Source organism: Amblyomma maculatum, chromosome 5 (genome assembly GCF_055883805.1).
Source record: "Amblyomma maculatum isolate TAMU_Amacu chromosome 5, ASM5588380v1, whole genome shotgun sequence".
NCBI classification, from domain to species: domain Eukaryota; kingdom Metazoa; phylum Arthropoda; class Arachnida; order Ixodida; family Ixodidae; genus Amblyomma; species Amblyomma maculatum.
The window spans coordinates 1,723,313-1,751,257 of record NC_139348.1 but is presented as its reverse complement, the minus strand read 5'-3'; the positions used below and the strand labels follow the sequence as shown (position 1 = coordinate 1,751,257).

Sequence of the window (27,945 nt, the reverse complement as noted above, 5' to 3'; positions counted from 1 at the left end):
TGAGAAAAACAAAAACGCCACCACTGGCCATCTACAGTTCTCAACTGCATGGTAGTCTACCTTCGTATATTGCGCAAAAGATAAAACAGTGCGCTTCAAAATGCTGTAGTGCTCTCTGGAACAAGGACAGGACGCCTCCGGAGCTATACTGGCCGCTGATGCAAGCTTGCGGGTTTCGTTCAGCAATGTCCAGCCATGCATAACGCTCCAAAACCAATTTAAACCACTGCAAAGAAAACCGAAAACCGAAACTGCCTCTTTAGGGGTGAATATTTTTACACGGCGCAGAATGGCGTAATAAATTATTGAAGGCTCAATATAGTTAATGGAGCAGGATGGCGCCGCAAAACCCGTATAGCCCCCATAGCGCCGCAATTCTGACCCTGGTACATCATACCGCCACGGCAATTTGTTGTCGTGCCAGCTGTGCACCGCCGCCGCTAGTGGCGCAAGGATCGGTAAGAGCACCCATGTGACCAAGTTCGCTCAACCTCCAAGAGAACCAAGAGAAGATTTGAACGCTCAAAAAGTGCCCGCAGAGTCTCTCTTTGTTATCCGAATGTGCAGTTGCCTCTCGGTGCGGAATTGAAAGTCAGGAAGAGCGGCTGAGCGCAATTGCTGCGCGCTTCTGTTGCTGTCTGCGTGTCTGTTTGCAGAAGAAGGATCTCTCTACGGCTGGGACTCTAGTCATCAGGTTGGTGGCATATCTCTTGTGTAGTATAGAATTCCGCCTGTCTCTCCGGCGATTTCGTTCTGCCGTGGTTAAGCGCTAGCCGATTCCGAAACGTTCCCATGGCTACCACGTGCGCCCAAGCCGCGCGCGCGCTCGAAACACCCGGCGCAGCCATTTTTTAACGAAAATACTTCTTTCAGCGCTTTCAATATTTTCATGCCGTGTTGTCTAGTCTTTAGCCCTGTAACTTACCGTTACCGTAGTGAGTTGCTGGCTTCACGCATATCTGCTCGAGAACGTTCAAAGGGATCTTTTCGCAGGGATCGCAGCTCGACTTCTCGCGTTACGAGTTTGTGACAGCTTGATCATTGCGCCTGCTCAGAACGTCATCATCAAATGCGCGTAAGGGAGCACTCTACGACGATCGGCTTAATTCTTCGCCGCGTCAGGCAGGCGTCTCGAGATCTGCAGGCCACGCAGCGCGTGACTGCCCTCGATCTTGTACCGCACGTGTTACGGAAATTGGGTCCGTTGTGTGATCGCGCTCGCCTATGCGGCCGCTCACTTTTAGCGTTGCAGCTTGTCACCCTTGAATAATATCACAGAATCGGTATAGCTTCGTCGGCGATAGGTCTCTGACCACTGCGCGGGGAACTGATCAAGCCGGCACCTTTATTTTTTAATATATTATCAAATAAAGCTGTAATCCCCTGGCGACAAAGCTCACTTGCAGGGCGCTCATTTGGTGAAGGGCTTGAATGCGTATCACACCTCGCCAATTATCAAAGCAGCATGCAGTGATCAAAAGTCCCGAAGCCTAAGGATTATAGTCTCAGCCGCAAAATGAACCCGTTACGCCATCAAGGCCTAAAGGCATTTAAAATGCCTCGAAATGATTTACTACCACAGCCAGAAACGGTCTGATAGCATTTCATGGCAATTCATTCTTTAATGAAACCGTACGGCTCATTTTGCGGCTGAGACAAAAATCATTTGGCTTTAGGACTTCTGACCATGACTGTACATAACACGTCAAATCCAAAATTAGCTTAATTAATATTATATTAATCAAAGAATTAGGGGTCGTTCAATCAACTCAAGAATATATTGAAATCAAAGCTTATCTATGCCAGTGCTCAAAATGAAACTTAGATGAGCTAACACGGTCTTTTGAACTCAAGTTCTTGATGGCCCTATACACATACACACGTGCCTTTCATCCATCTTGTCCCAGTCAAGTTTAGTTCTAGAATATTTCAAACATGTGATATATGCTGAAGTAAAAGTGGAGTAAACATTTCACAGTAAGAAAAGGATATCAGTAAAACAAATGAATGATTTTACAGATATATCCAAACATCACCTTGTCAGTGCAGTTCAGTTCAGTCGTGTCCGACCCTTCGTGACCTTATGGACCATATCACGCCACGCTTTCCGGTCTGTCACTATCTTCCTAACATCACATGACTTCATCTGCAGCGCCTCGAGGATTCCATCTAACCATCGTGTTCGCGACCTACCCCTTCTCCGGTAACCCTCAACCTTTCCCAACATCAAAGCTTTCTCCAGCTACTCCTCTTTTCTCATCAGATGACCAAAGTAGCTAAGCTTTAACTTTAGAATTTGACCCTCCAATGAGCAGTCAGTGTTTATGGTCGATAATATTGACTGATTTGATCATCTGGCAGTCCAAGGAACTCTCAAGAGTCTCCGCCAGCACCACAATTCAAACGCGTCAATTCTTCGACGGTCAGCCTTCTTCACAGTCCGACTCTCGCATCCATACATTGTGACTGGCCATAGGGTTTTCTTGGCAGAAAATACTGGAGTGGGTCAACTTGTCAAATGCAGCATAAATGACCCCCATGAATAAGTGAGTGAATGCAGATTGGCCATACAGAACTGATGCACACAACCTTTCTTGCACATGCGTAAAGTGTGCTTTCTTGGACACCTGGCGATTAATTGCAAGAAATGATTTGCGGCTACTCTAAAGGCCGAGACTCATAAGACAGCTGTCAAGTGGAGCTCTATAGGATGAGGCCCATCAGCTGTACGAGAAAGCCAACATAATAATCAGTTTTTCGTGTTTGATGACACACTATTTAAGGTAATGGCTTTCTGCATAGCAGCTAATATTTATTTAATTCCACAGCTTCTTGAGAATGTTCCACATATGCAGTGCACGAGAGTATTGTAAATGTGCATAAGCACTCGCTACATGACCGAGTTAGTATAAGGGGAACATGTACACACAGAATCAAAGAAAACCAAGTAAGGGGTTGCAATGAGCATTCAATTCAATCTTTATTCAGCATTTTTACAGAAAAATGCAGGGAGCAGGGACAAAAAGATGCTCTGCAGCAAGCTTGACTCAGTTTGCAGTTGACTTGGCCTCAGTTCGCAAGCAAACATTTCAACAAGAAGATATGTCTTCACCTGGGCTGAAGAGAAGTTGAAATGTTTGCTTCCGAACTAGGCTGCCCCTCAACCCTTGTTTTTCTTTGATACTAGAGGACCAAGACTTCCATTTTTCACTTTTCCAATGCTCTATTTTCACAATGCTGCATACAAGGTTAAAGGCACATCATCTGGCACAAGCATTAGTTGCCGTGTGCCTCCTGCACTTGTTATCAGATTTCTTGTTCTATTTGCAGCAGAGCATTTCAAACGTTTACACCCAGCCGCACATGCTCTTGCATCCTCCTAAACGTTAAATAAACCACTCAGTCTAGGCAACAAGTTAACTCAGGAAGGTGTCACAAACTTTTTTCAGTAAACTGCACGCTTGTGTTAACAAAGCACTAATGCATCAATGTCTAAATAGTAGCGACATACTGTACCTGAATACGTGCTTGCGCTCAACATATACAGTTCTCTTGAAAAGTATTGCTTTCTGCACCTTTCTCACTTTTCCAGTTTACACCTTCCGAAGCCAAGTAGGCAACAGCAACAAGTGTGGCATTGTTCGAGGTAAGTGGAACTATAAATGGGTATCAGGTAAAGAAAGAACATAAGATATGACAGCCATGTAACATAAAGCATAAGTATGCATTATTAGCTGCTCTGCAGTGCAGCTTACATGAAAGGCAAAACTAATTACTACGTACAGACAAGGTAATCAGCACAGCCTTTGCCTGGAACATAGTGTTTCCGCAGTCACTGAGGCCACACTTCATGCTTTCACTTGGAGTTGACACATGAGTATCATCTATCAATTTTTAATTTTTAGAGCACTGTTTTCTTGCTACAATTTCAGCATTGCTAGGATCAGCCTGCCGTGAGCAGAAACTGTTGTTTTCTCATGAGAACGCACAGTCGGACACTATGCATGAATTATTTTTATTAAAAACCAGTGAATGATACACTAGTTTTCTCCCTAACAGCTTTGCACTGTACTTCTGTGTCCTAATCTTTTAACAGCTACAACAAACACATAAAGTGGCCATGTCCTCATTTATAGAAGAATACAGGAAGAGGAAGGAATGGAGGAAGAAGTCATAGAGGAAGTTGCTTAGGCAGGTGCTGGAGGCATGCACCTGTTTGTGAGCGGTAGACCTGCAGAATCCCTACGGCACAATAATAACATACATATTAACTGACAAAATATTACTGCACTTACCGAAGTATTGTTTTACAAATGAACACCAATCTCCATCAACAGTAGCCATGCAACACTTGTGAAAATCCAAGCACAAAGAAATCTCAAGAGAATGAAATACAGTGCAAGAATTTCAATCAAGCAAACCTTCATTGGGCTTAACAAAACCAACAGCAAAAAGATTGAAGGAATTGAGCTAATTATCCGAACGATATATGAAATGTGGAAGAGGTTGGCAATAAACTGATGGGCTTTTATAAAAACGCATGAAGCCTGTTCGTCACCATAAATCATTTTTAAGTCAAGAAACCAAGCTTAAAACCACCAGCTACAATGTGTGGGGTACATGAGGTACTAGAAAGTGTTTAACTGAAAAACTGTCACTGTATGTCCTACAGATTTAAATCTTATGTGGAGTGAGGCTTTAATGTACAAAATTATGAAGTATTTAAAATCACAGATAAGCACAATACTGAGCTTTAGAGAGGCTAGTTTGGCAGTCTAACAGTTAGTGAACTACTTTACTGAAGATCCGATGCCCGAATAAATATTTTTACCTCCTCCCAGTGTCGACTAAGAATGCCCGACAGCTTTTGTAAAGGAACTGTGATGATTTGTGCTTAGTGCACTTTTACAAATGCGTCTTTAGGTGCCTAGAATGCAGCACCGTCATGGGATATATGCACACAAGATACAATAATCATCACTGCAAAAGACAAAGCTGACTCTTTTACATGGCATTCAGGCGAGTTGTGTCACCTACCTACCATTAAAGTGCTCCATAATTGAATTGAATTTACCAGTTCATGGGCACAGTACCCAGAGATAGGAAACTGAAGTAACCTGATGCCTGTCTTGGGTATCTCAACTCAGTGTTCTTATCTGTAGCCATTTTTGCATGAAAATAATACAAAATTTTCTTTTGGTGTTCAAGCAATCCTGGCTAGATTACAGATAGGTTTGCTTTTAAGATTCGAGTAAGCAATGGATGTCTGATGAGAATTTTGCAAGAATTGTGTTTGCACAGACTGCAGATGCATAGTTTGTAAAATCGATAAAGCATCGAAGTTTATTTCTTAGTCGTGCAATACAGCACCATGCTACCTCCAAGCACCCTTTTCCTCAAATTATAAGATGTTCTAGTCTTTAGGGGTGTTATTTGGATACACTAGGAGGCTGAGACGCAAGAATTGCTGTCTGGTAAAGATGGTATGTACAATATTTGCAGTGAAGCAATCCTTTTGATATCTGAGCACTCAAGAGAATGTTCAGTGTCATAGACTCGACTGTTTTCCTGTCGCCCTCTGTACTGCATGTTCCACACACATGCATTTTCCACACAGAAGCTCTTTAGCCTTGGAGGCTTCAGCGAAGTAAGTTGATGTGGACGGCAGGCCTTTTCAGCTGCATTGTTAAAAAACACAATCAGAAGAATGAAAAATACTAGCAGTAAATAAAAGAGCACTGTGGTTCATAGAAATTGTATAAAGATAAAATTATGCTGAAGAAAGCCTCTGTAAACAGCGTACAAATAGAATAATTCACAACGAAGTTAGCAACTGAAATTTAAGAAGCAAAATGATGCAATTCTTTTACCAAAGATATGTAACATCTTCAGAAACATGTTTAAAACAACACAATAAAAATAACAGTCATATGCTGTTCCATAGCCTAGTAAAAAGGTCAACGACCCTAAAGAAAGGGCAACTGGCTCTTCTTGTACCATGTTGGAGTTATTAGCCCTGAACATATGCAGAAGCATATTCTTCCTCAAACAGAATTCTTTATCTCCTGAAATATCTTCCTAGTGGTACTTTGCAGTCTATAGAGAACAGGATATATATCATGTAACCTGAAAAGTTTCAAACTCAGAAGCTGGTGCCAAAAAAATGAAAAATAAAAATAAAGAACTCTCTTGCCACCCATCCTACAACAGCGGTGCCATGCTCTCTTGAAACCTGACCAGTTAAAAAGTAATGGGTGAGATACCATTTACTTTCCTGTCTGCCTTTTTATCAAGTTTCTTGGCGCCTTTTTTTTTTTTTTTTTTTTTTTTTGAACCCTGTAACTGGGTTGGAAGTACTTCGTCGAAAGGTAGACGCAAGTCTGACGGGCGAGCAGCGTGCGAATACGACACATTACGTTATTTATACTAACAAGCTTCTCGGTCACAGACTGCCTGCGGGGGCGAAAATTCCCGAGGACCTCGCTAGAGAACGAGTTTATGGTATCCGATAGCGTAGACATAGATACACACGCGAAAGAGGCGACGCAGAGCGCAGGCTTTTCGAAGGCATCACTAATCACGCTTGCACTCTCGAAGAAAGCAAATGCATACTTGCACGACACAGACGCTCGGCGTAGCGACATAACACGTAAACGCAAGACATCTGCGTACTGAAATTGACACTGAGCATTGCAAGTAGCACCATCAATCATGAAAGAATTGTTTTACTAGTTCTGTGAAATGCGCTGTTAATTTAAACGCACTATCGCGCACAAGGCAAATCTAATCAAAAAACATTTTTTTTTTAAATAATCGGGATGACCATTCTCGCCACGAATAGCTTCATATTTCCTCGGAAACTAAAAAAAAAAATGTAGACTGAAAAGAAAGAAAGAAAGGTTTTACAGCTGAGCGCTATCAAACAGCGGCAAAAAGCGCGACGACCGAAGGCTCGCACGATGAGCGCCTTTCCATTCACGCTGAATAATGTCGAAATCGTTGAAGTCCTTACCTGTAGCAATATGTACACACACTGCAGTGCCGACGTGCTTCCGTCTCTCAGAAGCATCGGCGACAAACGTCGCTTTTCTCCACGGTAGATTTCGTAAACACGTTCGTCAGCTGATCACGATTTTTTGAGGATCTTCAGCGACGCCGGCGGCTTAACTTCGGTCTGATAGTCCCTGGTACACTTGGATCAGGTCAGAATGAAGCGTGAACCGTGACAAACGCGACCACTTTTCACAAAACACTACAAATTTCGTCACAAACAAAGAACAGCAATACATTTTATAGGGACGAGTTAGTGGCGCGAACGACGACGCTCGGGCACGCCGATTTTCATTGACGCCGCCAGATGGCGCCACTGCAACATCTACTAGTCGACTTTTCAATGCTTTTTTGCAATAGTGCGACATAGCACCGATGCTTTTGTGCGCCTGTTCAGTAAAAGTAGTGATTTTTTTCCCTATGCCGACGTATGTGGACCTCCACCCATGATAGAAGGCGTTTCATTCGACATTATTCGGGTTTTCGCCGTTGCGCTAGGGTGAAAGCGCTCTTATTTCGCTGGCGTCTGCTACAGCTCATGCGGGTCGAGTTATCGCGCACTGTAAATTGTTACGGCACATTTATTTGTACGGGACGGGTATTTTTCTGAGCCCTGTAGAGCCCGCTTTATTACAGAGCAAACTCAACTGTCAGCAGCAGACTGGTAGCAGAGTGGCCCGGCATCGTGCGCACGTACGTGTTCTCGCATCTCTCCAGCCACACCGCAAACTCTCCTTTAGCCAATAATAATGATTATATTACACTGCGCTATTCGGTATCCACTGGTAACCAGGAATGCTCATTTTAGCTTGATATCTGCTTAGCGTTAGGAAATTTGCCAACTGGTAAAGTGAGGAGCAGCTTCAGGCTGTTACATTTTTTTTTAGAGCGCAGCTCTTTGGCGTCCGTTCCTGGGTTTCGCGTCGGCGTCGGCGTCGTCGTCGGCCTCGTAACCAGCTCCGCCCCCCTTTCATCCCCCCAGCGCTAGCAGCGACCGACTGATACCGCTGGATGCCGCTGACGCCGCTAGAGAGTCAAGATAACGTGACTGCGTAGAACACCGTCGCCGCCATGCAGAAAGAGTAGGGAGGGTCCCCCCCCCCCCCCCCCCCCCCCCCCCCCCCCCCCCCCCTGTTCTTGTGTGGCGGATAGGGTGCTCTTCAGTTGCCGACGCGCCGGTTATTTCACGTAGGCCCCGGCACGTCGACGAATACGTGACCACCTTCCCACGGCTAGATCTGGTTCTTGGCGCTGCGGAAGCGAGGGTATCATATTGTTTGCGTCGGCATCGGCGGCGTTGTCCCTGAAACCAACTCCGCAGCTGGGGTTGACTCACTATCGGCGTCAGCAGCATCAGTCAGTCGCTGCTATCTCTTCCCTCCTCCCTTTATCGCGTTGTCCGCTTGCTGCGCGCGCTTCTGCCCCCATCGTTTGCCGCTGGGTGTACTCGCCGCCCCCCTCCCCCCTCTTCCTGCGAGTCTCCGGTTGTCAAAGCGTCGGATCGAACTTAATTCCTTTCTTCGCGCGCTCTAAAAAATTCTGTGATAGCGCATACATGTGTTGCTCGATTTCTTTGCCTCAATCTATCGAAAAGGTGAAACAGCTTATTTGCTGCGCTCAAATTTCGCATTAGGAAGTAACGTAATCGTCGGTAATTTTTTTTTTGACAAAGTGGTCATGAAAAAAAAAAATCCTACGCTTTGAAACGAATCATCCAGCGATATTCTGTGGCGTCACCATTTTTCTCTGTTCACAGCAACAATATCTGTTATAAATCATCGCTGTAAGCCAGGTGCTAATTAAAATCCTTTCATCATGCCATATATATGCATATAACATATATGCCAAAAATACATACATAAGGAGGGCAGAGCAATTTTGTTTAGGTACTTCACAAGGCTTCTCCACTGCTGTTTTATTTTATTTGAGTGCATGGGACAAAAGCCATCAACAATCAGTTGTTTTGTGAAATTATTGACTACACAATTAAACAGTCCTAAAAGCATCCATCTGCTCATCTTCATGTGCTTTGAAGCTTGACATTGCGCTGGTTAATGCATTTTGTGAAAAAGTGCATGGGGGTACTTAAGCAGTGATTTCAGCTGCACCAATCTGACAGTGGACAGAGCACACAAGTTAGCAGGTTTGCTTGGCCAGTAGCATATACTGAGTACAAGCCGTCTGCCTGAATTTAGACTGAAGCAGGTTGTAAACACATTCTCAAGGTCAGCCACAAACTGGTATCACTTGAAGGGTACAAAAGGCCTCTGTTGTCCTTAAAATTAGTAAAATTAGCCAAGTTTAATACATATGACATCTTTTTCTTTTCAGAAAAAGATTAAAGCCTTTCTCACAGTTAGTTTGAGCTAGGATTTGAGGTAGGATAGAGACCACAATTGTATACAGCTGCCAGCCAACTGGTTCACCCCAGGCAATGTTTTATTTTGAAGTTAAGCAATTAGTAATTATTTTTTTAAATGACTAACTATTGCCTGTAGACAATAACTGGGTTTGCAGAATTTGAGAGCGCCGTCTAAAACCTCCATTCCATTTATTTCCGATAAAGGAAGCCTCATCGTTTTTCCAAGCTTTAAAGAAAGCCCGCGAAATGCAAAAATTATCAGCCTGTATAGCGCTGAGACTGGGCTGTTGAGTCACGGCCGCAGCTAATTTCTGTCACTCAAACCATGCACGGTTGGGAGCTCAACAATATCGTAGCGCATGAATGCGTCAGTCACGTGATTTTTTTTTATTTCGCGGGCTTTCTATAGAGGTGGGAAAAACTATGCACGTGAGGTTTTCTTTATCGGGAATAAATGAAATAGGGGTTTCAGAAGGTCCTCCCCAACTTTGCAAATCACATTTATTTGAACGCGATACTTAGTAAATTAGAATTTCAAAATGAAAAATTGCCTGCGCCGTTTTTTTTTTATCGATATTTATTGTCTTAGGGCATCAGTAGGGTATGATATGAAGGATACGAATAAATGATTAAATAAATGTGCCAGCTAGAGATCCAATGATATACCATGACTACGCGGAATTGAATTTAATTTAATCTGAGCTGTCTGCTTTATTGAGCCAGTGGTATAGTATTCGAGATCACGCAAACAGTCGAAACTTTCTTCCCCCGAAGTCTTCCTTTTGTTCAGACCTGGTGCGCCAGGTGGCTGTCAGCAAGTGTTTTCTCTGGCCTTACTGAAATGGTTTATGTTTAACCCTTGGCTGAAGTTAGCTGGGACACGCGGTATAAAATATGTCGGCTATCGTTTGGTGCCACAGGCTTAATAGCAAGAATATGCACTGAGCACAACACTCTGCAACATCAATATTGCCCACATCCAGCCTTGGCTTCACGGGTTTGACGGTAGTATATGCCGGACAACCCGGCAAGATTGTATAAATGCCATGTATATGTGCCGCATCAGGTGCCAGTGATGGCTTTTCACGCGGTATATCCTCACTTCTGCCGTTGATCATGTATATACGGTCACGCAGCAGGATGATGCGGCTTGAAATGATGCCCACACACTGCCAATGTTTCTGTGAGAGGCTTTTCCTGCCTTCACAAGCTTCGTTTCCACTTTGTGCGATGTTTATTGTCCCTCGGAGCAGCAAAAAAAGGTGATTGGAGCATCCGGATAGCCGCGCTTCGGCATCTCGGAGCAAAACAGTGCGAGTTGGTTTTTTTCCTGGCCATTTCGAACATCGCATGGTGCTTTTGAAGAGCTGAGATGTCTTAGTTGCTGTGATAGAAGGCAGAACTGAAAGTTCGAGGGCAAAATCGCAAGAATGTGCAGACTGCATGGCGCGCCAAGCCTTGACTTCCCTTTGCGGACGCGCACGCGGTCCTAGTAAACGTAACTGCAGCGCCACCAGCGGCGGTCAGTGGCGTCCGGCGTGCAAGAGCACGGCCGGTCTCGAGGGAGAGAGCGCTTCTCTTCTCTTACGGCCTCTCCAATGGGGTCTGTTTCAACCGCCCGCCGCGCCTCGGTGGGGTCGCCACCGCCCCACTGCTGCTCCTCCGCTACAGCCGTTCACGCGCAAGGGAAACGCGCGCACGCTTTTAGCTTCGCCCGTGTCAGTTGCAACTGGCAGGTCCTGACATTTCGCCCCTTATGGTTTATACAAAGTCCGTAATCAACATCGAACATTTATCGTGTACGAGGAATAAAATACAGTCAACAATCCGCTCACGCGCGCGCTCCTTCGTCAGTGCGGCCGTGCACGGTCGAATGAAGCTTCGGGTACACTTCAACATTTTTTACCTCTAAGTTTTGTACAGAAATAAATTTACCAGGCTATGCAATCTGCCTTTGAATGTTTTAAGCAGGTGTAGCGCAACCTGACGTGAGTGCATGGTGAACTGTTGGGTGGAGATTCTGTCAACCGCTACCGTTTTCGTTTAGATCAAAAGAGGCACCGGCAAAAATTCATGGCGCGTCTCAGATTCAGAGTAAATAACAAAAATTTACTCATATAGTAAAAATTTCACTTGTCTAGTGGAGTGGGCTGTTCTAGCTTCGTTCAAAACGTATCAGTCGGTTGAAAGACCGAAGATGTATATGTAGTTACTTTTAATCAATGAAATGGGCATAAACAGTTAAGCAGAATCAAAAAGAGCAGCAAACAATAAAAATTTTCCTTCAGAATTACACATTGCACTATATATTCATCAATTCATCAAAATGCGACCTGCGTCTAGAAAATTCAGGCTCAAAATTTTCCTGCATGGCTTGTGCACATAAGGAGTTGGCCTTTCGGTCTTTTCTGTCACTTTCCTGGTATAATTAATTGAGAAGAAGAATTCTGAGAAATGTTTCAAATATCAAAGAAACGGACCTAATAACATAGCTGTTGTCAATTCCTTTCTGCAACTTCTGAAATGCTGACTGAATCAGGATCTTAAGTACTTCGAGAACATTTGTGTTGTAGGTGCACGGCAGCTTTTTCGAAAAAAAAAAAAAAAAAAGGTTTGTCCAATAGGGCAACAAGCTCTGGTTTCGGATAATGCAGTCCACTAGAACATTGTCCTCGTAGAAGAGCGTGCTACATGGGGCTGCTTCTTTCGCTAGTTTCAAGAAGAATAGCGCAAGCGTAAGACCCGAAGTTGATTAACTAAACGATATATCCAGCGACGTAAGGTGAACCGGAATATGTGACAGTGGAAAATGGGATGGTAGGAGATGCCATCACTTCCTTCCGTGCCTTGATTTTGCTCTCAGATGAAACGTCCGTCTTGACAGTGTAGTCATGTGCCGCTAGCTGTTACGGCCCTCGCATCTGGCATATGTCATTCCCTTCCGCAAATTAGCCTTACTTTCCCGAAGAGAGCCTCAATGGGTCGCTATATAAGGCTTGAAATGAGTCTTCAGTGAGAGTGTCCTTCTTTAACGCTTTAGAAGTTTCTTGCATACTTTCGATATAGCAGGTGAACTCATTTGTAAGTCACTGCATCGAGTATCACCTTCATCATTTATTGGCCTTTTTTTTTACCACTTCGAGCACAAGTGGTGTCATGAATATCAACCATTTTTTGTTTTCATATTAAGCATAATATCATGTAAAAAGTTCATTAAAATTTGCAAAATTAAAATAATGTTTATAATACCACACATTGCCAAGTATATGAATTGTAATAACACTTAAAACTCAACCCTACAACGTTTACTTTGACTGTTATACTAATATTTTATATCATGCAAGCATTTTGCAATTTACATTACATTTTTATGAAATTATTTTCATCTTCGGTGCTACATGAATGGTTTCGCATCTAGCGCTGAAAGACGGTTTTGCTGTTGCAGACGAGTTGCTGTCATGTTAGCCTTGAAGAAGCTTCGATGTGATCACTGCTCACTCAGTTTTATTTTTGTTCCCATTCGTGTACAGGCTTGGGAAAAATTCGGATTAAAATGAACAAAAGTAGCTACCGTGCCGCAATGGGGATTTTGCCAAGAAAAACGAATGTGCCGTCTTTGCCAAAAGTAACCAGGCTACATGTTTTGCTTCTGACTTGTATTAAAAGCCAATGAGGATTTCCACTTTATCACAACTAGTTAAGAAGTGAGGACAGGTGCTCGCCTTTACATTTGAGATTTAAAGCTTCAGAAGTTTAGTATGAATCCACTACTAGATGGCTGATACGCAGATCCTGAAGCCTAGTTACTAAAACACCTGAAATGTGGTCAAGGATCGCCTTGCCACGCTGAGAAAAAGCTTTCCACTACGGTGCATGTGTGCTGGATGCTGCCAGAGACAGTAGCAAATTGGCCCTGAAAAAGCTGTCAAAATTGATATGTCGGCTACAAAGTCGGGTGAGGAGGCTCTTGTGGCGGAAGTTTCTATAAGAGGAAAAATGTTTTTCGCAAGACATTTCAAATCCAGTAGAGGTGCAGGCATACAACCAGTTGCTGGTGAGTGCTCGTCGTTCAGCGGAAATTTATTTTCCCAGAAGTGTACGCTTGTGGTCAAGGATGGTACGGCCTACCAAGGCTCTGATTTGCATGTTGTGCTATGTTTGGAACCTGGATAAATGACTGTCTGCAGAATGACGTTCTTTGTTTTTTTTTTGTTTTTTCTTTTTTTTGCACAACGCAAGAGCTCTCTAAAACACTTTGCTATTCAGACGGGATTCTAAGATTCGCGAGTTTCGAAACACCGCAGGCTTCGAATGAATTTCTTTCTGTGCAACATATTTATCCAAGTGTGTGCAATAAACTCACATAGGTTCGGAAACACGAGATGCACTCATAACACACACGAAGTGCGTCCTAAGCTGTATTTAGCTCGTGGCTAATAGCGCGCACCGCACCAATATTACAGTGAAATATTCTAGTTCACTGTACCAATATCGTCGCTGGCATTACAGCGCCATACAGCCGCGCAGACCATAGACCAATGCATTAAGGTTGAAATGTTAAAATTCTTAAGCAAATAGGCGATCATCAAGCATTAAAAATCGAATTAAGCGCACCACGCAGTGCAGATACGATGAGCCGACGCTCACGGCAGCGCAGCCAGTGGACGGCTCGCTGTGCACACCTGTTACACGAAGCGCCCCCTGGCCGATGGCGCAGCAGTCATCGCAAAAAGAGCCCATGATCCGCCCTCGCACGAGACACTGCCCAATATTCTAGAGCACTGTAACTATAGGCGGGACCCCAAGTCATAGAGTTAATACAAAGACTCTAGAGGGAAAGCTGGGCAGGAAAACGAGCTTCTCACTGGTTCGCCGCCATCATCAAATTTATCATTGTGGCCAGCACAGTTTCTGCTCACTGCGTCAAAAATGAACAAAGGTTTGAACAAAAGTTTTAAAAACCGCTGCCGATAACACAACTGTAGGAGATTTCTATACATTGTTTTCATGTTTCAAGTATATTATATAATCTTTCAGGCACCTTCTTGGCCATAAAGGAATGATGTAAAACAATTGGAAACCATGTTTGCGAGCAGACGTAGCAGATCAACAGTAAACACACACGAGCACCCTTTGACATTTACTGGCACTAGCCATCCCGGATAGACCAAGGGCCGTTGCTGTGGAATTCGTCACTGTTTTTTTTTAATATACTGTGGTCGTCGTCTTGTTCCAAAGCAAATTTCTGACATATTTTCAGGTGATCGGGCACAGAGGAGATGCATGTGCGCTCGACGGACGAAATGCATGCGAAGCGCGGAACAATCGCAGGGATAGCCGGCCTTGCGATAACAACTCAGAAGAATCAGGACACCTATGTGATATTACAGTAGGTACGCGACGCGACATATCACAAGAAATGCTCCACACGCGACGATTCTGCCGTTGTTTACAGCACCTACTGAACAGTAGCCGCCCGCCGTCGGTTAACTGCACGCCGCCATCTTCCCACGATCTAAGTTGCCAGCTTCAAACCATCTTCATGTGCCAGATTTAGCAAGTAAAATTCATCTGGCAACCAATGAACAGTGGGATAATGGCGGCAATCACGCGGTCACCCCTCGAATGCATTGGGTGAACGGGCAGCTTTCCCTCTAGAGTCTTTGTATTAACTCTATGCCCCAAGTATTTCCGCCATCTTGCCCAGTGTGGCCAGACTTTGCAGCGCCCCCTGTCGTTCATTAGATTTGCGAATACTCCCAAGGCGGACAGCTAAGTTTCGCGCAGAAGCGCACTGTCGCTGTTATCTGCTCATGCGACGGCATTGTGAAGGTTCGCGCAATTTTCGGAACCGGGTGGCGGCTAAGTTTATGGGAATCCGCCGTGGGCGCATGCACAGTGCGTCGATTGGCGCTCATGGCGGCTTTCTAGCGCCTTACGAGTCAGCTGAGTCAGATTTCGACACCGCGCTGTGAGCGCCCAATTGAAAAATAAGCAGAGTTTCAACTAAGGTTAAACCGAGTTAGACGCGCGAAAGCACGGTTTAATTCAGTTTAGCTGTTGGTCGGGTTTTTCTTTTTTTTTCTCCAAGTTTCGATCTGGTTACGCTCTAGGGTATATACACATTACGCAACGTGTTCTCGTTTACGGCGTCTTTCTCGTTCCGACTCAGCCCTCCGGACACGGCGCGCTTCTTCGGCCGAGACAGTAGAATGACCCGGCTCACTCACTCACCATCCTGGCGTGGTCTGACGTGCCGTAGCAATTGCGCGGTGCGCCTATGCAGACGATGTTTTCGTGATTTTTACTGTATCACTTTTTAGTGTTTTTATTTTTATTTTCCTTTTTACGGAATGCGAAAGCGTTACTTCGCTATGTTCACAGATTTCTGTCCGCAGAACGTGTCCGCAAAATCATGTCTGCAGCAATTGTGAGTAATTGAGAAGTGGTAGAGGTTAATGAGTGGTGTCAATCGATAGAGAGAGAGAGAGAGAAAAAAAAACTTTTAATGAGCATAATAATCAGTAAGAAATCGCAGAAGCTGGGTGGTCGGTGCCCCTAGTCCAGGGCTCCGCTGGCAGCAGCTGACTTGCGGACTAGCTGGATAATCCAGGCTTGCTGGTCCAGGTTGTCGCTGGTCAGGGCCGCCTCCCACTGCTCGCGTGTCGGGCATGGCACTAGTAACGTTGGGTCAGGTTTGTCCTGGCATTCCCAAGAGATGTGATAGAGTGTGGGGCTTGCACCGCACCAAGGACAGTAACTCGTGTATTTTGTTGGGCTTACCTTATTTAAAATGTGAAGATTAGGGAATGTGTTTGTATTTTTCTCCAGTCCATAGCGTCCGAGGAAGGAAGTTGTTTGTGTGGTGGTGAGAAAATTCTTCTTTCTAACCGTAGGTGTTCCAGCTTGTCGCCGTAGGGTCCTAGGAGAGGGGTGGGGTAGGGATGGGGATCCGCCCGGTTTGTGAGAGCTCGGGCTAGATCATTCGCTACCTCATTTCCTTCTAGGCCTTCGTGTCCAGGTGTCCATGGGAGATGGAACGTAATATTGCACACGCTCTTCTGTGTGGTTTTCCGGCCAGGTAGTCCCTGCAGGCTGGTTGGGAGTCCGTCACTACGTGTGATGACTTCTTTTGGTTGTCTTGTGTTTTTATGGTGACGGCCATTGCCAGTGATTCCGCTACCGCAGGATCCTTGGCATAGATCGAAGCCTGAATAATTGGCCGCTTCTTGTGGTCAACTGCAGCTATTGTGAACTTGCCAGGCTCGCCGTAAGCCCCTATGTCCATGTAGACAACTTCCGCGTCTTTAGACAATTGTTTTTCCAATGATTTGACTCTGGCTTTCCTTCGACCCTTCTGTGACGTAATGTGTCCGAGAAAATAATTAGGCCAATAAGTTAATTAGGTAATTATTTAGAGGCAGAAAATGTTAAAGTAAAGGCAAAAATGGTCTCGTTAGCCAATGGCTTGGCGACACATTTGAATGTATCAAATACTAAAATAGTTAATTAAATCAGTCAGTTAAGGTGATGTCAAGGATGTGACGTCACGCAACCTGAAATCGAGCCAAAATAGGGTATAGGAAGGGATTGGCGCGCAATTTGAAATTACTAAAGACTAAAGTAGTTAATTAATGCAGTCAATTAGGGTGGCGTCAAGGATGTGACGTCACGCAACCGGAAGTAGAGCCGAAAAAAGGGCATACGAAGGGATTGGCGCGCAATTTGAAAGTACCAAAGAGTAAAATGGGTAAACAAGAATCGAATTAATGTAACGTAGAGGATATGACGTCACGCAGCAGGAAGTAGAGCCGAAAAAGGGCATAGCAAGGGATTGGCGCGTAATTTGAAAGTACCAAGGACTAAAATGGGTAAACAAGAAGTAAATTAAGCAACTAGAAGCAACCAACAGCAGCGGCATCCGTACTTTCGCATTACTCCAATGCATATTCTGCAGTGCTCTTTAATTTTTCTCTACTTTAAAATTTATTTTTATTTCATTTACTTTTCTTGTTATATCTAGTTTTTATTTTATTCTTTTATCCGACTAGTTATCATGAATTATTATTTTATTAGGATTTCTTATTAGTTACCGTCATCACTGTCATTTTTACATACCCTACTAATGCCTTTCATTGGTAATTCGTTTATAGGAAAGGAAAGGCGCAATGTCTGTCGCGCATATCATGAAGGTCCAGACAGACTTCGTGAAATAGCGCATTAGTGCATTCATACTAACAATTAGCGGTGGTTAAAGGCGGTCAAATGAAGTTTGTCGAGTGGCAGCTCGGGTTTGCTGCGCTGTCGACGACAGGTACCTGTCGCGATAGCCTCTGCCTTGGCTTGTCTTCTATTGCTTCAGTCTGTGTATTTAGACAAGATGCAAGTGTATTGTTGTCGACATGCGAGGTTTCTCGTTTGGTGTTTTGTTGCGCGTGCCGTGTAGGTGCTGTTGATAATTATCATTCGTTTTAGCGCATTAATTGTCCCCGTTTTCTAAGAAATCCGATAGCGGCGTTGGTGCTGTGAATGAAAAACCGCAGGCGTGCCTCTGGCAAGCGGTAGTTAGCTGGTGGCACGGCTGGGAACTGGTTGGTGGGTGCGTGTGCCAACTCGGATCGTTCCTTTCAGAGGGGTGGGGGAGCTGGGAATCGAGCCCTCCCGGACCATTGGATTCCAAGTCGGACACGCTACACTTATGCCACGCAGGCACGTTCGTACGGCGTGGCTAAAGCGGGGCTTCATGTCCGTGTCTGATAGTCTCACACATTGTGTGGCAACTACAGACTGCGCGGGAATGATTAGCGTGCGTGAAATGATAGAGCCACAGGGTAAGGGATTAGTGACTTAAGCTGGGAGCAAAGTGGATGTCCGCGGATGAGGTTCCGCAAGGAGCCTTATGGGCAACTCCGGCGATTTTTCGATGCTCATAGATATTGACAAAATTTGCATCATACCTTCTTCTCAACGTGTTCCAAAAAGCACAGTTGAGGACGCTTCAGCTTCCCCGCAAAGTAATTTTAAAAATATCACTCCGCGACTCGCGCTGCCAGACAGGAAATGTTTACGACCAATACTGTGCTTGATGATGTCACAGTTCTGCAGGGGTTTTTGAGCAGACGACGGTGACAATGCAACGACCCTAATGGCTGCGGCTTGTACGGTGTGGCGTCGCCCTTACGATCCTATGGGGCATGCATTAACAAACGCCGACACCGCCGCTGATCTTCGTAATGGATAGTCGTGATCAGCAGGTTGGTTACGTATGGCATGTTAGACGTCAATGGAAATTTGAAAGCTGCTTTCACTCAGAGAGCAATCATTTTCTTAACGTATCCAATGCCTATAATATTTTATGTACGCTCTAATTTTTATCCATCGCAGTTGCCAATATTTGCAAAAGGCATTAGATTTGGTCGTGTAGCAGCGCGTAGAAAAAAAAGTTTTAAATCGAGCAAATGCCATTCGGTGGGAGTGACATTCAATTTTCCATGTGGCAGGGGTATTGCTGTGTGGACAAGAATCGGCACCCGCATCGAGGCGGTTTTAGGGTCGGTATCGAGAGAAAAAAGGGGAATTTGTAGTAACGATCGGTCGCCCTCATATATGCCGGCCACTGCCATCGGGGTTTGTGAGTGCTTAAATGGCTTAAAAATTCTAGGGAAATAATGCTTCATACGGCAATAATTTAGCCGCATTTAAGATCGCTCGCTCATTCATGCTGTCATTAGCAATGCATGCCAAATACTGCTTACGTTTTTTTTAAAACTGCCTTTGAATGACTATAGTCCTAGCTGTCCCGGTCCGATGACATCGAGGGCGACTCACCAATATCACATAGTATGTTTCACATGGTGCCGTACGCGACAGCGATTAACGTTTGTACACCTCGGCAGAACGGCAGCAGGTGCGTGCGGCGCGGCTGCACGCCTGTGTCGTCATCATGTGACGTTACGCAAGGCAGTGCTCTCCGGGTCCCGCGCGGGAGTTTCAATTTTGGTTCAAGTTTTTTGCTTATTTAAAATTATTGCTTGCATATTGTAAAAAAATGCAATCGTGTACGGTGATGACCAAGACTTCAGCAATATAAATCAATCATTAACTCAGTACGGTCGAAAAATCGCTGGAGTTCACCCTTAAAGGCGTAGATTGCCTCGTAAACTTTCACATTGCAACCATCATTAGTTCTTGTCTGCCCTACGGCAGTGAAGATACAATTTTCACGCCTCAGAGCCTATACTGAAAGGAACAAGCATGGCAGCACACACACACACACCATAATTGAATACCGCGCTGCCTGGTGTTGGCACGTACTGGGCGTGACGTGCGGCATATTTATGCAGGCTGAAATGGTCCGCGTTAAACAGACCGCCCGCAAGTTTACCGGAGGCAGGCCTCTACGTGAGCCAGGACCACTGCAGAGAAAGGCCGCTACGAACGACGAAGCCGAAAAGCCTCGCTGTTGCCGACCGGGTGCGGGGGCCACGCGGGACATTCGACGCTACCAGATGTCTCCCAAGTTGCTCCTACACAAGCTTCACTTTCAGCGCCTTGTGCGGGAGGTCGTCCAGGACTTCAGGGGGGACAAGCGCTTCCAGATCGCCGCCGTCTGCGCCCTGCAGGTTATATACCCCCCCCCCCCCTCTCTCTTTCTATCTAAACATATGTTGGTAATGCGAAGCCAGTGCTCGGCGGTGGAAGCCAAAACCTTGTGGCTAGTTACAACACATGAAACATCAATCCCAGTGGATTGGCCTGCGAAAATAAAAATGATCGGGAGACAATAGAAAATGTGGAGATTAGTTTGGAATTATATCATAATTTTAATTTTATCTTAATTTAATATATCATAAAAGCGCCATTCGGGGCACTGTGTGCCGCTTGCTGTTTATTGTGCCTAATCTGTGTGTGTACCATTGTGCTATAATCTGTGTCGCGTATTTCTTTTTCTTAATGATATAATAATTTCCGCGTCGTACTATTTTGTTTGTTCATATATCAATTACCTTTGTATTTTTTGCCTGTTTCCTTACATTTTATATATATATATATATATATATATATATATTGCACTGCATAGATTTTATGTCCCCCTTACACAATGCCTAATGGGCCTGTAAGGTATTTTCAAATAAAAAAAAAATAAAAAAAAATATATCGAGAAGAAGAAATGGGCAAGGCTTGTACGCGTATAGAACAGCTAACTAGTGGTCGCTTAGGCTTTCAGTGGATTCCAGAAGAAAATAAATTTCGGGGCTGGGCTCATAACTTTTCTGTGCTAAGTAGGTTGCTTGTAACTTAGGGCTTTTCAGGAAACCTGTGAGGGGCGTCAAAAGAATACACTTAGGATTTCTACTGGTTTGGTAAAAACTTGCTGGCGATGGTCTTTCATGTCACAGCTGCATGCGTTTACGTTACGGTAAACTTTCCGGCTTACACATTGGTGTTCCGCGTCACTTTTGCTGTGGCATCCCATTTATGTTTCTTGAAGACTTCTGCAGGTACAGGACAGTACTAATGGGACACTAGTGAGGATGCTCGTACAGGGAAAAAAATCCAGTGCATGTCCACAGTGCTGTTTCATGGATCACATGTGCATGTGCATGATAGTTAATCTTAAAGCCGGACAGAACACAGAGAAGAGCACTAGACGAGGCTGGAATAACAATTTAAATTTTATTAAATAAAAAGCAAATGAACAATTACAGAGAAGCGTGCAGACAAAACTAATCAATAAAGTTTCAGTTGTTAGTCCGGCCTCATCTTGTGCTCATCTCTTTTGTGTTTTGTTTTCCGGCTAGTTTTAAAATGAATCAGTACCAACTCTCCCATTTGTCATTCCATGCTGCATGATAGTAGTACATTGTTGTAAGATGCAGTGCTCTGTGTTGGCGAGGGCAGTGCAATGCATAAGAATTAAACTTGTCCTTTATGTCGAGTGCAGAAAATAGTGTGCACGCACTGCTGTACTGGCGGTGTTCCCTGAAACATGTGGTGTTTGAGAGAAAGAGCAATGGCATTTATACAACCTCCTGATTTGATGTGCGGAGGCAGCCCAAAATGACACCTAGAGGAGTGAATAGATAGCACTGAACTTGCACTCGACTTTGTTCTGCTACAACTTTCCTCACAGAGAAGCCTGTACATGCACAAGAACCAATGTAGCAATTAGCAAATGTATATACTAACTGTTGTTGGCACAAGTTGTTTGTAGTTTACGTGCACTTTGTGAGTGTTATTCTGGCACATTCTTTCTGGCTGTCTACTCCGTTTGCACATAAGCAATGGTAGACTGGACATTCATTTTTTTTTCTTTTAATTAGTTATGTTATGCATTTCTCATATGCTTGCTGTGACAAATGGCAGCGGTGGCGTAGTGGTAGAACATCGGCATCGCATGCAAGAGGACCGGAGTTCGAATACCGGTGCCACGCAATTATTTACCGGATAAAAAAAAATCCGCGTGTCGATGGAATTGCATAAACAGGTTTGGGATGCGACCTGATGCCGGTGAACACCTCTGGCAACGCACTCCCTCACCAGAACAGGAGTTGGCCACCCTGGTGCAGTAATTGGCCGCAACCTCTCATGATTAGTTTCATAAAACCCTGGCCCTCAGTCACCAGCGGCTGCGGAACAACTAACCACGGCGGCGGTCAGACCTGTGACGCAGCAGGGGGTGCTAAGAATTCCTGGCTCTGCTGGACAGGCCGCCATTGGAAACCGACCCTGACAACGTTTAACGCCAGAACCCTAGCTAGTGAAGCTAGTTTAGCAGTGTTGTTAGAGGAACTAGGGGTTATGAAATGGGACGTCACAGGGCTTAGTGAGGTTATGAGGCCGAATGAGGCATATACTGTACTCAAGGATGGGCATGTAAGGATGGGCATGTACTGTGTTATCGAGGTTTACCGGAGAGGCGAGAACCAAAGCAGCCGAGGAGCTCTAACTGATTTCTACCGTAGTCAGGACCGTAATAAGATTGGCGGTAGGGAAAAGCAGTCTGACGTTCCACCAGTAACGAAGAAAGAGGTTAAGAAAGCAATATAAACTATGAAAAGGGGGAAATTAGCTGGTGAGGATCAGATCACTACAGATTTGTTGAAGGACGGGGGGAATATCGTGCTAGAAAAACTCGCCACCCTGTGTACGCAGTGCCTGGTGTCATCGACGGTATCGGAACTATGGAAGAATGCAAACATTATCCTCATTCGTAAGAAAGGGGACTCTAAGGACCTTAAAAATTACAGACCAATCAGCTTGATGTCTGCTACGTATAAGGTAATCGCTAATAGAATCTGGCCCCTTCATGGATCACTGCCTTGTCGTGGCGGAGGGGCTTGCGAAACTCGATGAAGTCGTGAGCTCTGCTGTGTAGGGCCACCCAAGATAGACAGGTCACGGCAGAGAGTTCTGACAAAATGTGATTCACTGGAGAAGGTAATGGCAACCCACTCCAGTATTTCCTGCCAAGAAAACCCTATGGCCAGTCATATTACCATTAATGATATGGCGCCGGAAGATGATCCCCCCAGGTTGGAAGGCGTCCCACATGTTACTGGGGATGAACAAAAGGCGATTCCTAGTAGCTCCAAGACAAATGAAGCGGCTGGGATAAAGCCAAAAGGATGCTCAGTTGTGGATGTGTCGGGAAGCGACCGGAAAGTCCGATGTTGCAAGGAGATATATCACATAGCAACATGGAATGTAAGATCTATGACTCAAGGTAAACTGGATGTTGTCAAACGAGAAATGGACAGATTGAACATTGATATCTTGGGTATCAGCGAGCTCAAGTGGACTGGAATGGGAGAATTTAACTCCGGCGACGATTATGTCTTTTATTGTGGGCACGAATCCAAGAGAAGGAATGGGGTCGCTCTCATAGTAAACAGAAGAATGGGCAAAGCAGTGGTAGGGTACAACCCCAAAAACGACCGAATGATTTCACTTCGGATCCAAGGTCACCCTTTCAACATAACAGTCATCCAAGTCTATGCACCGACCACTACTGCTGAAGAAGCTGACGTTGAGCGATTTTATGCGGACCTACAATGCCTTTTAGACCGCACCCCATCATCAGACGTCGTTTTTCTCATAGGAGACTGGAATGCTAAGGTCGGGAGTGAAGAAATATCCGGAATTATAGGCAAGTTCGGTCTTGGCGAGCCAAATGAAGCTGGGCAGAGGCTAGTAGAGTTTTGTCAAGAAAACAACCTGACCATAGCGAATACTCATTTTCAACAGCACAAGAGGCGCCTGTACACATGGACTTCACCGGACGGTCTGTACAGGAATCAGATCGATTATATTCTTTGCCGGCAGAGATGGAGAAGCGCTATACAAGCAGTAAAAACAAGGCCTGGGGCCGATTTTGGCACCGATCATCAGCTTCTTGTTGCCAAAATCAAGCTTCGATTGAGGAAAACGCAGAAAACTAGAAGGCCTTTCAGGTATGATCTGGATCAAATTCCATTAGAATATGCTATGGAAGTGAGGAATCGATTTCAAGGATTAGATCTAGAAGACAGAGAGCCCGAAGAGATGTGGACTGATGTTCGTGATATAATACAAGAAGTTGCTATTAAGGTAGTTCCAAAGCAAAAGAAATGCAAGAAAGCAAACTGGTTATCTGAAGAGGCTTTGCAAATAGCCGAGGAAAGGAGGATGGCAAAAGTTATGGGGGAAAGAGAAAGATACAAGGTTCTCAATGCGGATTTTCAGAAAATAGCAAGGAGAGATAAGAATGCCTTCCTGAACATACAGTGCCAAGCAGTTGAGGACAACAGCCAACTAAGGAACACAAGAGCTCTGTATAAGACAATCAAAGATATCAAAGGAAGCTTCTGTGCTAAGCTGGGCATGATAAAGGACAAACGAGGCAAGGACCTCACTGAAGCCTCAGAGATAAAGAAGAGGTGGCAGGAATATACAGAAGAACTGTACAAGAAGGACCCGAATGTGCAAACCCAACATAAGACGGTTGTGATTACTGACCTCGAGCCGGGCATCCTGAAGAGTGAAGTTGAATGGGCCTTAGCCAGCCTTGCGAAGAACAAAGCTAGCGGATTTGATGGCATTCCAGCTGAGTTGCTTCAAAACCTCAACCATGACGCTGTTAACATTCTGCATACATTATGTCAGAAGATTTGGACAACCCTGCAGTGGCCACAGGATTGGAGGAGGTCAGTTTACATCCCCATTCCAAAGAAAGGCAGTGCCAAAGATTGTTCCAACTACCGCACGATCGCGCTTATTTCGCATGCTAGCAAGGTGATGTTGAAAATCCTCCAAGGTAGGCTGCAGCAGTATGTGGATCGGGAGCTTCCGGACGTGCAAGCTGGGTTTCGCTAGGGCAGAGAAACTAGAGACCAAATTGCCAACCTTCGCTGGGTCATGGAAAAAGCAAGAGAAACCCTTCTACTTCTGCTTTATTGATTATGCGAAAGCGTTTGACTGCGTAGATCACAGCAGATTGTGGCAAGCTCTCCAAGAGATAGGAGTTCCAATTCACCTCATCTGTCTCCTCAGGAACCTGTATGAAAGGCAAGAGGCCACAGTCAGAACTGGGCATGGTCTTACTGATTGGTTTCCGATCGAGAAAGGAGTGAGGCAAGGCTGCATACTGTCGGCCTGCCTTTTTAGTCTATATGCAGAGTGCATCATGAGGAAGGGCGGTCTGGACGAGTCTTCAGCTGGAGTGAAGATTGTTGGAAAACGTATCAACAACCTTAGATATGCGGATGATACCACTTTAATGGCAGAAAGTGAAGTGGAACTCAAGAGACTTCTGATACGCGTACGAGAAGAGAGTAAGAAGTTTGGGCTTAAACTGAACTTTACAAAGACAAAGATCATGGCGTCTTGCCCTATCAGGTCCTGGAGCATCAATGGACAAGAAGTGGAAGTTGTGACAGATTTTCTGTTCTTGGGCTCCAAGATTACCTCGGAAGGAGACTGCAGCTATGAAATTAGGAGACGCCTGCTTCTGGGAAAGAGAGCAATGGTTAGCCTTGACCGCCTAGTAAAGAGCAGAGACATTAGTCTGCCAACCAAGATCCGTATAACTCATGCTATGGTCTTTCCAGTTTTGATGTAGGGATGCGAGAGTTGGACTGTGAAAAAGGCTGACCGCCGAAGAATTGACGCGTTTGAATTGTGGTGCTGGCGAAGACTTTTGAGAGTTCCTTGGACTGCCAGAAGATCAAATCAGGCGATATTTTCGACCATAAACCCTGACTGCTCATTGGAGGGTCAAATTCTAAAGTTAAAGCTCAGCTGCTTTGGTCATCTGATGAGAAGAGAGGAGTCGCTGGAGAAAGATTTGATGTTGGGAAAGTTGAGGGTCGCCGGAGAAGGGGTAGGCAGCAAACGCGATGGTTAGATGGCATCCTCGAGGCTCTGCAGATGAAGTTACGTGATGTTAGGAAGATAGTGAGAGACCGGAAAGCGTGGCGTGACATGGTCCATAGGGTCACGAAGAGTCGGACACGACTGAACGACAGAACTGAATAGAATCTGGACAACCTTAGACTGCAATCAAGCAAAGGATCAATCAGGTTTTCGGAAACGGTACTCTATATACCATCCATCATATCCATACCATCAACCAGGTGATAGACAAATGCTCGGAATATAACCAGCCCTTGTACATAGCATTCATTGATTACGAAAAAGCATTTGACTCAGTAGAAACCTCGGCGGAGATGCAGGCATTGCGAAGTCAGGGGGTAGACGAGCCGTACGTGAAAGTGCTGGAAGATATATATATAGCGGCTGCACCGCAACCATAGTTCTGCATATAGAACGGAACAAAACTCCCATAAAGAAAGGTGTTAGGCAAGGAGACACGATCTCCCCAGTACTATTCACAGCTTGCTTAGAGGAAGCATTCACGGACTTGGAATGGGAGCAGTTAGGGATAAGGGTAGATGGAGAATACCTCAGTAATCTGCGATTTGTTGATGACATTGCCTTGCTATGTAATTCAGGAGACGAACTGCAAAGAATGATTGGTGACCTAGACAGGAAAAGTAGAAACTTAGGATTGAAAATCAATACGCAGAAGATTAAGGCAATGTTCAAAAGCCTCGGGAAGGAACAGCAGTTCACTTTAGGTAGCGAAGCACTGGAAGTAGTAAGCGAATATGTCTACTTAGGACAGGTGGTAACATCAGATCCGGACCATGAAAAGGAAATAACAAGAAGAATAAGATTGGGATGCAGTGCATTTGGCAAGCACTCGCAGATTTTGACTAGCAGCTTACCGCTATTGCTCAAGAGGAAAGTATACAACAGTTGCATCTTACCTGTACTCACCTATGGGGCTGAAACGTGGAGGCTAACCAAGAGGGTTGTACTTAAGTTGAGGACAACACAGAGGTCTATGGAACGAAAAATGGTAGGGGCAACATTAAGAGATAGGAAGCGTGCAGAGTGGGTGAGAGAAATAACTCAAGTTACTGACATTCTAGTGGCAATCAAGAAGAAGAAATGGGCATGGGCAGGACATGTAGTGCGAAGAGAGGATAACCGATGGTCGCTTAGGGTAACAAACTGAACTCCAAGGGAAGGAAATCGTAGCAGGGAGTGGCAGAAATTTAGGTGGGCGGATGAGGTTAAGAAGTTCGCAGGGGTCAAGTGGATGCAGCTAGTACAGAACCGGGTTAATTGGAGAAATATGGGAGAGGCCTTCGCCCTGCAGTGGGGATAGTCAGGCTGATGATGATGATGATGATGATGCTATGACAATGCTGGGACCTCCTTGTTGGCATTGCACTTATATGACTGCATGCTGGTTTTTTAGAATTGTGTGAGGTCGGTGATGTGTTTTTTTGTCCACCTTGCAGGCAGCCAGTGAGGATTACCTCGTCGATCTGTTTAAGGAAGCCAATCTGTGTGCCACCCATGCTAACCGGGTAATCGTCCTTAAAAAGGATATCCTGCTGGCACGACGCATTCGTGGAGAGAATATTTAGATGTGTCGCCATCAGGAACAAACGATTCCTCTCTTGTTCCCCTTGAAGCATTTTTCTTATCACATCCCATCTCATACCCTCTTTGTTTTATGCGTGTATATTATTTATGCCAAGGAGGCACGCACTGTCTCTAAATCGTTTCTGTAAATAAAATATTTTCCAACGAAGATATGCACTCTTTTCTTCGTATTCCTTCTCGCACTTCCTGAAAAGTCTTTTTCGTAAGTGATTTGCCCTTTTATGTTTAATCACTTGTTGAAATGCTTTTGCACTGACTTTACTGTGCAACCTAGTTGTCCTGGAGGAGCCCCCATCACATGTGGCAGCTCCTCACCTCAGCATGTCGAGGAGGGGAAGGGGATTGCAATAAGAGGCAAGGCTTAGGCTGGCGGGCTGTGCCTTTCAGTATTTTCCAGCACATACCTTGTCTTCGCAATTTCTCCCCATCGCAAGACATGTGCAGAACACATACCTAGCATGCTTTCATATTAATGCGCTTGCATACATACTTAACATATACCTAATGGTTTGTTTGGAACTGGAGCCAGCTTAACA

General features: G+C 44.9%; 1 protein-coding gene across 1 annotated transcript; it reads left to right on the top strand.

Annotated features, from left to right (window-relative positions):
- Positions 1-568: 568 nt before the first annotated feature.
- Positions 569-27,451, top strand: LOC146187612 (histone H3.3 type 1-like). The gene is made up of 4 exons (XM_084603036.1): positions 569-694; positions 3,593-3,646; positions 19,756-20,034; positions 27,262-27,451. Exons 3-4 carry the CDS (start codon positions 19,762-19,764, stop codon positions 27,388-27,390), a joined length of 402 nt encoding a protein of 133 aa, XP_084459162.1. The 5' UTR covers positions 569-694; positions 3,593-3,646; positions 19,756-19,761; the 3' UTR covers positions 27,391-27,451.
- Positions 27,452-27,945: the final 494 nt, after the last annotated feature.